At 36.8% G+C, this 10,888-nt stretch overlaps 3 protein-coding genes across 3 annotated transcripts; all 3 read right to left on the reverse strand.

Moving 5' to 3' along the window:
* Positions 1 to 2,711: 2,711 nt before the first annotated feature.
* Positions 2,712 to 4,999, reverse strand: LOC106450541 (pectinesterase 5-like). The gene is made up of 2 exons (XM_013892223.3): positions 3,751 to 4,999; positions 2,712 to 3,651 (listed from the first exon to the last, which is right to left on the reverse strand). The coding sequence occupies exons 1-2, from the start codon at positions 4,850 to 4,852 to the stop codon at positions 2,963 to 2,965; spliced, it is 1,791 nt and encodes a 596-aa protein (XP_013747677.2). The 5' UTR covers positions 4,853 to 4,999; the 3' UTR covers positions 2,712 to 2,962.
* Positions 5,000 to 6,433: 1,434 nt separating this feature from the next.
* LOC106454443 (pectinesterase 5) lies at positions 6,434 to 7,381 on the reverse strand. The gene has a single exon (XM_013896562.3). It carries the CDS (start codon positions 7,315 to 7,317, stop codon positions 6,667 to 6,669), a length of 651 nt encoding a protein of 216 aa, XP_013752016.1. The 5' UTR covers positions 7,318 to 7,381; the 3' UTR covers positions 6,434 to 6,666.
* A 394-nt stretch (positions 7,382 to 7,775) lies between these two features.
* On the reverse strand, positions 7,776 to 10,081 carry LOC125608399. Its single transcript, XM_048778856.1, has 2 exons — positions 8,964 to 10,081; positions 7,776 to 8,891 (listed from the first exon to the last, which is right to left on the reverse strand). Exons 1-2 carry the CDS (start codon positions 9,055 to 9,057, stop codon positions 8,047 to 8,049), a joined length of 939 nt encoding a protein of 312 aa, XP_048634813.1. The 5' UTR covers positions 9,058 to 10,081; the 3' UTR covers positions 7,776 to 8,046.
* Positions 10,082 to 10,888: the final 807 nt, after the last annotated feature.

Here is a 10,888-nt window from a genome sequence, read left to right on the forward strand (position 1 = left end):
AGAGCCTCCACCGAAACCACTTTCCTTCAACTTTCTGACCTCTCTGCGGAGAGCTTCATCGACCTCATCAAGATCTCATCCGCCTTAAGAGAGTCGCAAGCCACAAACCTCATAAACCCGATCCAACAACAAGACCACCTTTTAGAACCGCTAGAGCCGGCGACGCAAGACTGTGTGAGCCTTCACCCCCCGGAGACAAGACCGGCGCGGCGATGCTGAATAAGCCAACCACCACCCGGGAACAAGAACCGGCAACGACAGAGCTTTAATAGCCTCTACCTCCCGGCTAAGAACTATTACCATGCAAGACGACTACGCCATACTATCCCCTCCACACGACCGCGCTTTAACTCCAGTAACCCAGCCACCGTTGAAGGCGATTCACTCCTCGAGTAAACGCCTCCGGAAGTGGATTAAACCAGAGGTCAAGCAAAGCAGATCGGGGAGAAGACAAGGGAGAGACACAAAAACAGATAACTTTAACGGAGAAACAAGAAACAAAGGTCTCCGGCGACGGCACGCGCGCAGACGCGCCGGCCGTTCACCGGAGACCAAAACGAGATCTACTTTCTCTCTCTTCTCTCTCTTCTCTCTAAAAGTGTATTTTGTTCACATACATGTACCGATTACTAGCTGTGAAAAAAAAGACAAAAAGAAAAGAAAAAGATTACTATCTGTGACCAGAGAGAGAATCACTAGTTTCACTAATTTTTGTTTCAAAACTCTCCCAGCTATGGATTAAAACACTATTATTAGAAGAAAAAAATAAAATAAAAAATATATATATATATATGTACTGTATACCACAAATAAATCAATACCAAAAAAGCGTTTAATGATTGTAATTTTCGTCCATGTGTTATTGTTGACTTTCTGGCTCGCATTAGCTGTGACTATGACAAGTGCAAAAATTCCATTTCTTATTAGTAAGGTTTGTAATCATAATTTGCGTTTTGACAACGGCTGTAAAGCATATGCACATACTTGTGTTATACTATATCCAACTTGTGTTAAAGAAAGAAATCGAATTCCCCAAATCTTTGCGCTAATATGCTAGCTGGGGAAGCACGTGAATCTGATTTGCTTCATGAGCAAGAAACAAGTCAAAATTAATTTTCGACAGCGCCAGGGATGGTGGAATTGTCTCCTATTCCTTCGTTTGCATTCTTTTCAGAATCAATGAATCTGAACAGAGCCTGACATCATTCATGACGTAAATGCTCTTTCTATATTTATCTCTTTCCCACGTATATGCTACTAACTACTTTTCTCCTTTTTTTATAAAAGAAAAAAAATTACTACTACTTGCAATATATTTTCTTTAATTGAAAATGAACTAGTTGCAATATTATTCCAAATATCGATGCTACAATACACACCATCTCCTATATCATGTGAGGCGCTATTAAGACAAATCGGTGAATTTCAGTTTTTTCAGAAGACTGGTTTGCATGAAAAAAAAAACACTAGATATATAATAATAAATCACAGTTTATAAATATGGACTGTTGACAGGCTATTATTTTGTCTATTATCATGATTCATGATAGACAAATAGATCCATATAAATAAGATCTGTTTACTTTTCAAATTTTATTTTCTGTTTACTTTTAAAATGTACCCAGTTTGCCAATTTCATTACAGAATTTGTATATTCACCTAATTAACCCTATATTTATTTTCTGTTTAGAAGTAATTATTTTTATTATTTAAATAATATACACAATAACAGTACATTATTTCTGTATGAAACGAAAGGAGGATACTATAGCAATTATATACGTGATTACATACCAATCCCTTTGATTATCTGTGTCGCAAGTCCAGCTAAAAATTGACACATTTTTCCCGGGAAAAAAAAAAACAAAAACCATTATAGCCATTTGATTCCCACTAAACTTTTGGAGAATCATCAGCACATATGTCAAATAGACCCACCGAAACTCTCGCCAACCTGTTTCACACTATACTATGCATAATAAATAAATTACCGACGTAATCACAGTTAAATCTTGATCCGGTCCGAAAACGTCCCCGAATCCATGGATCTTGAATTTGGAAACTTTTTTACATGTTACAGGCCACTTATGAAGCCATTAGCCCCTGGGCTTAATGGTCTAACAGAGTGCACGATAAAAATTGAAATATCATGTTTCTTTTTGCTGTATCCTCCTCTATAGTGCAATGAACAGCGGTGTGATTGTATTCACTAGGACAAAACAAAGCACTGTATTTCATCTTGGTCTAACATGCTTATGATTATAGCAGCACCAGGCATGTGTCCAAGTATAGTTATATCTTTTAACATTTTGGGACCTTTGATTATAGTAAATCGATCACGTATAGATCTTGATGGACATAAGCCATGAATCGGTTTAGTCCTAGTCTGAAGAAAGTCCCTCAAAGTGAACACGGAGCATTTGTGAATTTGATCAAAACCATTTTATAAGCATTGCTCTAATCTGGGATCAGAAATAGCAGTTCATGGATTATTAAAAAAACAAGAAAAGTCATGGATTATCCCTCATTTGTCGTTTGATATATGAAACCAACGGAATAAATTATAAAAAGGATATATTTCGATAAAAAATAGAAAATGTAAAATTGTTTAATTTCTGTTACTTTGAATCCAGTGAAATGATGCATTCCAAATTAATTTATTCCAGTTGCAATCTTAGTAAACTATGATATTTCCAAGAACAAGAAAAAAGTATAAATTAGAAAATTATATATTTTTAAAAGTTATTAGACATAGATACAACACAGTAGATAAATTTCATACTTTTGAAATATGAAATTAAAAGTTAAACAATATAATTTTTTCCTCATCTTTCATACGTGAGACAAACAAAAAGTGAATCTTACAACTTCATCCCCGCGCATATTTATCCTACCGAAAGTGAAGGTTGTACTTTTCACCTTTTACATGGACACGTACTAGTCTTTTTCAATTTTATATGATTTATAATCCAAGGTTGACGGGCACGTTAGCTTCTTGAATCCATTCAACGGGAGCCAACCAGTTAGCCACAGAGAACTGGTTAACCTCAGACGCAGACTTGGCGATCTTAACCCAGTCAACTCTTTTGTTAGTGTTAGCTCCTGGTCCACGGTTGTTGAACTCAACGTACTTACATGTCTTGTGGAAACTCTCCCCATCCCAGATTTTCCATCCTTCGGGTTTAATCACATCACCGATCTCGCTGTTGATGACCGCGGTGGTGGAGTACTTCTTCCACGGCCTTCCCAAGTACGACGCAACGGTTAACCTCTCTGCCTGTAGTTTCTTGTCTGCAACGATGCGGCAGTTCTGGAGGACGATACCGATTTTCATGGATAGTCCCTTTTCGTTTCCGTCGGCTGTGACGGTGTTGAATTGATTCTTGTTTCCTTTACGGACAACAATCATTGAGTTTTGGATAACGGTTGCGCCCTTTCCGAAGATGAAATCGATTGTTCCTGAGACGACGATGTTTCTGTAGAACTGACGACCGTTGTTAGCGTATAGAGTGTCTTGGTAACCATCGAATCTACAGTTGAAGAGGACTGCACGGTCTCCATTCACTCTGATTGCCACGGCTTGGTGTCCCATTGGACCAGCTGTGTTCTTGAATCCAATAAATTTAGCCATGAACCCTTCAGATTCCACCTCTACACAAATACAACATTACATGTAATAATTAAATGAGTTATTGATATTATTGAGATTTGTAATAATAACTATTAAGTTAGGGTTAGGGTGAGACTTACGGACTGTGCCACTAAGGGAAGTGGTGGTTCCAGGGGTGAGTTTAACGCTTCTGTTGAAAGAGATAATGGTCTTTCTTGCACCATCTCCGAACATGAAGATGTTGTTCTTTTTCTTAGGGATCACAACTTGCTCTTTGTAGATACCAGCCTTGATGTGGATAATGCATCTACCTGGGTTTTTCTGGGGACAAGCATCAACGGCTTGTTGGACCGTCTTAAACTGTCCGCTTCCATCCTTAGCCACCACATAGGTTGCTTTGATTCTAGCACCACCTTCACCACCCTTTTCGCCACGTCCAGCGTTAGCCATGAGCTTCCTGTCTGTACCCGAAACCCATCTTGGGATTCCGAGGTCGTCAAGGTCTTCAAGAAGACGACGAGAAGGACCGTCTGGATCGGCCACGGGAGTATCAACGGCAGGAGTGGCTTTTTTGTCGACTGGAGCTGCTCCTTTCTCGGAGGAAGAGAAGAAATCACCTGTCATGTTCTTGAAATCATCCATTTTGATGTTAAGCTTGGCCATCGCGCTGACGACTGTGTGGAAGATGTCAATAGCGTTGCCTGTGAGAATCTTGGAGTTTGCAATGCCTTCTCCAATAGTCTTTCTCAAATCATCTTCTTCGATATCATCAAGACAATCGGTTTGGTAGTTGTAAACACCGGTTAACCATTGTTTAAGCTGGTCGATTTTGCTACCGATCTGGTTAAGATCTTCACCCATTTCCTCAATAATGGTACCGAGATCCTCAAGCGCGTACATGAAAACTCTCTTGCAGTAATCAAGAACGGCTTTGTTGTTTGGTGAGATGCTTGAACCCAATTTCCCTTCGGTTTTACCCGTGAAGTTTGATGATTTGGTTATTGCATCTTGTGTAGCGAGGATGAAGGCCTTGATCAGCTTGTTTGGGTCATCGCTCTTGACTGGCTCGAGTGTTTTGACACACGAGGCTTTGTCAGAAGTAGCCTGGCAAATTCCTTGAACGGCTTTCATCTGTGGAGACAGAGGAGTGTCGTTGTTTCTGTTAACGATGGCAACGACTCCTATGGCTACTCCGACCAATAAAAGGACGGAGGCCACAGAAACAACAACTTTTCCTATCATTTTTTTATATTTTATTATATTGTTTTGTGTATTTTTGAATTTTTTTTGCTCCCTCCGGTTTTATTTAGAGGTTAATCGGAGAGGGAGGGGCTTTATTAGAGAAAAGCCAAGTTGTTTAATGACTCGGGCCAGTGAATATTGTGATGGATTATGGAGGATTTATAGTAGCTTTTAGTATCTAAAAAAAAGCTACGTGCATGGAATTTGCATGGAGAGAGAGATTTACGGTCGACGAATGGCTGAGAATATCTGGTAAAAAAAGGTCTAATTAACTAATGACACTATGAAATTGCTTTATTGTGAGGTTTAAAATTGGTCAACGCAAGATAAATATGGAGTACGATCCTGGTTGGAGGGTGTGGTAGGCCTGGTGGCGTGATTGACTACAAATAGAAATGACATATATAGATATAAGTAACAAGTGAGTTAGTTAACAATATAATTAAGTGATTTAGGCAAATGTAAAATGTTGTGATGAGTTCAAAATCTGGAAATCAACCAGACTCAACTAGGATAATTCCAACAAAATTGTGTTTATTTTTTTTTTAATATGAAATTTCTTGGGGAAAAAATAGATTAACTCGAATCAAACCAATACAATGAGATTTTGAAAAAAAAAATATGCTGCCATAAAAATGTCTATATAAAATTAGCTATGTAAAACCCGAAATAATCTTCAAATTAGTCTAAGAAAACTTATGATTACATCACCAAATTACATGAGAAGATAAATTTATAAACATTGATTGACATATATGGTAAAAATCATATGAGATCTGATTCTCAAAACCAACATGTTGCTATATTGATAAAGGTTTTGCAATCAGAGTTCTTTTTGGTAGAATGTTTTCCTTTTGTCAACTGGTAGAATGTCTATATCTCAAGTTTTTATCATCATTATGATTGTTTCTAAAAGCTTATGATGGTGTACTATATATTAGTCGTAGTTTTTTAGCTTGAGTTTATTGGTAAAGTCATTATAGTGATAGTTACACATTTAAGCAACTAATGTTATGTATATAAACAAAACTGCTTTACGGTTTGGCTAATCAATTACTGAAGTGTATTTTTTGGGCATTTCTCTCACTCGAGCTTAATGTAATATTACACTATCTGATCAACAAATGATGAAAAATTAAAGTATTTCGCTACTAGTTTTCGTTATACTTCTGTAAAAGATTGAAAACTTTGGTATAATAATTTAACATTTTATCAAAAAAATGATGAAAAATTAAATTGTTTTTAGTTTGTGTGTAAAATACATACAACTACACAATTGCATAGGAAAAACATTGATAGAAAATGTATCACTGATTAGAAGAATAAGAGAGAGGGTATCACCAACACAACACCAAAACATGATTGTAGCATCAAAAATAAACTTAGCAATAGAATGGTACGTATTCAGCTTATGCTAAGTAGTATTTTTAGTAGAATTTCGATTTTGACCTATAGTGATTAATTAGTGACTCGTACCTTGTCTTCTACGTTTATGTAGCCATTAAAAATTTAGGTCAAAATGTAAAATTAACGAAAAGGAAAATGAAGGAAAAAGAAAATTTAAAATGTAGACATATAAAAGATAGTATACCAAATACATTATTAATATTAGATTATCACATTTTCCATATCCTTTCCAACCACGAGGTCCATACATGATTATCACCCATAACATATTAATCACAAACATACATCAAAAGGAACCTTTCTTTACAAGATTCCTAACATGACTTACAAAAACCCAAACGATGCAGATTATTTATCACCATCGACGACGCCATACATTTTTATTTGCTTTTTCTTCAATAAATAGATCAGACGTAGTAAAAGGACAAAGGTGGTGGGAGCAACGAATCAGTATCTTTCTGGTTTAGTTTGGTCTTAATGTTAAGAGTGTTAAACACTTTTCCCATTCCAGCGAACACATCCACAGACTCGCCACTCATTCTTTTCCCAAGCCCAATCCCTCCTTGAACCTCTTTCAACAATGTTTTGTCGTAAATGTCATCGAGACAACTCGACTGGTAGTTGAAGATCGATGTCATCTTCTTCTTACATGTGAAGTAATTATCAGCCATGCTCGTTATGTCTTTTCCCGCGGCTTTCCAGAAATCTGAAAAGTCTTCCAAGGCGTTGTTTAGCTGTTTCTCGCAACTGGTGATGCAAGTTGTGGCAAATTTGTCTCCCTTGTACTTGGGTTTGATTCCGGAGAGGAACTTCAAGCCCTTTTTAACGGAGGTTTCTGCTCCCGTCGCTAAGTGACGGACCAAAACGTCGGGATCATTGCTTGGGACGGTTTTCAAGGTTATGCTACAGAGACGTTTGTCTTGGACAACGCTGCAGATTCCTGCCACTGTTTTTTCGTGTTCCGGTGTGACGGCGTCACGTTTGGCTGGGATAATGAATGCGGTTGCGGTTAGGGCGATGCATAGAATTAGAAAGGCGAGTTTTATTGGAGTGTTCATTTTTTTGGGTTTTTTTTTTGTTATGGGACGTGTGAATTGGAAAGGATTGGATAGAAAAAGAGAAGGAAGAAGAAAGGGTGCGTATATATATAGAGATTTTTATTTGACTTTTCTAAATTTGAATGTTTATTTTTGTTATTGGTTTTGACTATTTTCAGAGATTAATGGATGATCACGAGTGAATTGAGGCGTTTTTAATCTGTGGACATGCCATGCTCCTGTCCTCCAAGAAACCCTATTTCTTTCTCTTTGTTTTTATCAGCCAACAGAGACGCTCAATATTATTTTATCTTTTGTTACGCAATTAGGTAAGAATGAGAAGTATTCAACAAACAAAAAAATTGGTGAGAATATCAACAAACTTATCTTAAAAACATATTTAATAGATTAATAACCATAGTAACAGAAATGATATTTTACTATATACACATAAGAATTCGTAGGTTCATAACAGAAAATTAACCAAAAGATTGTCAATGATTTATTGCTTTTTGAAGTAATACATCAACGGAGAGTTTTATGCACATTAAGATTGTCGATGACATAATTGTATTTTTTTTCTATTTGTAAATTTACAATGGAAATGATCTTGTACTAATTATTTGAAGCTTTAGAGAAATCATCATTTAACAAATTATTACATTTATGACTTACTCAAATGGTTGCTTCGATGCACATTCCAATACTTCCATGACTTGTTCTTCTCTGGCACATGAACTGCGATGCAGATCAGAACTTCAGAAGCTCTAACACTGGAATCCGAATCTCACATCCTAAAGAAGATAGCTCGATGAGCCGCTTTGCAGCTCCAGCTTCTACTATTGCTCTTGAATGATCTATGTGTAAGTAATTACACGGGATAGCAAATTTAGTGAGTGCTACAATTGCTTCTCTTAATACCTCTCGATCTCTTAGGCCAAGAAGCTTCACCAATTGTTCAATCATTGATGTATCGGACGCTCTAAATGATCGTGCCAGGTTCCCTATTAATGTGATGTATGGTATTAGTAAAACCATGTCTCCATTTTCTTCAATGAGCTTATGGAATTGATTAACAATGGCCTTGAAAACTGGAGACTTGCACTTGAAAGCTGAGTGTCTTCTCAAGCTAGAGTCCATCTCTGCCACAGAAGTAATCTCTATTAAAACCATCAAGGAGATGAGCCTAACTTCTCTGTCTTGTATCTCAAGCAAATCTGCGAAACGCAAGAATCTTTTTGAATCGGTGATGCTTTTGCTGATAGATGAATTTCCTTTGGCTAGCTCCCTCAAAGCTTTTGCTGCCATTGCCTTCATGTGCCAAGAGTCCTCTTCGAGCTTTGAAGTCAAAAGGCTTAGAAGGAGCTGAATCACGTCATGTTGTGCGAACAAGTCCTGGCTCTCGGAGAAGCTCGAGACCAACACGGACGTGGCACAAGCCACCTCTGCTTGAACCCTCATCGACCCTTGTTTGAGGATCTTAACAAATACAGAACACAAACCATTACGGATCATGATCTCTGCGCATCTAGGGTTGTCACTGGCCATTGATCTCAGCGACCTAGCTGCTTCACAGGCGTCATCATCAAGTGTCCCTGTGTAAAGAATTGCCATAAGTTCATATATCAAGAAAATAGTTGGATCCCTTATGGCGAAGGGTAGGAGACCAGTTAGCTGCTCGTGTTTGCCATCATGTGATGGAGTGGAGACGTTGAGGAGCCACGAGACGTTGATGATGGATCTTTCCAGCCGGACAAGCATCTTTTTGGTAAGTGGAGACGCGGATTATTGTCAAGACGCGATTCCTTAGCTTTGGGATGCACTTGTCTAACACAGCGAGAGACTTTTGAAGCACAGCTTCGGCGATTGAGATGACGTGGCGGGTCGGAAACTCGCATAGATTGGAGCTGGCGGTTAAGGCTTTCTCCAGCAGTTCTAAGAGTTTTGTACCTTGATCTTGACCACGTCCCACTCCTTCTTGAATAATCTGGCTTCGTTTGACGCTTGAATAACTTGAACCGCAAGATCAACCGCGGAGATAAGGATAGGCTTCACCGTATCCGCCATAGAAATGAGATTGAGTCCTACGCGTAGGAACAAAGTCGTAGTAAAGTTTACTAGCGTTTTAGTTATATATGAAGACAAGAAAAAGTTGTCTTTTATCATTTTCTTCTTCTCTGATTCAAACAAAATATCTCTGTCTATTTCGTTCGATTTAGATTGTTAATTTTCTTTTATGTTAGATGTGGAAAAGTATGTATAATAGGAAGACATCAAGAAACATCCAAGTCCGTTCTTACTCTTTCTTTACACCATTCCAATTAGTATTTACTAAGATCATTTAGTGACCTGAGTATCATCTTATCACGTGTTATTGTGGAAACCCGTTATAACCACAATCCATAGCAAGAAGAGGACACATATAGGTATCGCTAGTATATACCACGAAGATATCTCATGCATGGTAAAGACGTAAAGTAAGAAATTGATATTGAAATATTGCTGTACTGATAATGAACGATGGACGCATGGGCTTATGATATTTGGTCTCATGGGCTTAGTTTACAATAAATGGCGGCAATCTCGGCCATCAAGCCTAACAAGATGATAAAGGCTCATTACGTAGGTAAGTTGGTTTCCTTACTCGTAGAGCCACGGCCCTCGATGAATTGTTGATGGGTTGAAAACTTCAAAGAAGCATAATTGCACTAGAAGAGGAAAGTTAAAAGTTTTTGTGTTATTCTCTAACCCTTGTCATGAAACTACATGTGTCAATAATTACAAGAGTTGACTGGTTGAATCTGTAATCGCGTGTTTTAACATCAGAGTTTTGACTGCAGAAAGTTAGGTCGTATAATTAATGGACGTGATTTTGTTAAAAGTTAAAGCTATATAATCAACCTAATTTTTTTTTAAAAAAAAATCAATCCCTACATCCCCTAAAGGTCTATCTACAAATTAATCCCTAAGAAATTAGGATTTTACGTTTTATATAATTTCCTTGGGTGATAAAAGCTTAATATATATAGTCAATATATATGGGAATGACCAGATATAATATATACTGAGCTAGTACTAAATTGTAAAGATCTCAACTAACATGCATGTTTTAATTTATACGTAATAGTTTGTAGATTATAGATCAGTGGATACATAATAAGCAGGGTCGTCTTTTAGCACGTGCAAGTGGAGCGGTCGAATAGGGTCCAAAATTTTAGAGGGTCCATAATTTTTTTTATTTTAGTAATAGTTATAAATTTAAAATCACATATATTTATTAAAAATCAGATTGCTATATTTAAATTTAATTTTCGTATTTATTAACCAATAAATTTTGTTTACATAACTAACAAAAATGCAATAAGTCATGAAAAAATGAACATTTATATCAATTTATATATTTTGGAAAGTAAAAAATAGCTGTTGGTGTTTGATTTGATATTCAATGTAAATTTAGAAAGTTAATATTCTAATTTGATTATATTTAGGAAAGTATTATTTAATTAGTGATTATAAATAAGGAAAGAAATATATAATTTTCAGCAATTTTACAAAAAATAGTAAACACAAAGAAGAATGACTAATCTAAGCT

The sequence above is a fragment of the Brassica napus genome, chromosome A4 (assembly GCF_020379485.1).
Source record: "Brassica napus cultivar Da-Ae chromosome A4, Da-Ae, whole genome shotgun sequence".
Taxonomy (NCBI): domain Eukaryota; kingdom Viridiplantae; phylum Streptophyta; class Magnoliopsida; order Brassicales; family Brassicaceae; genus Brassica; species Brassica napus.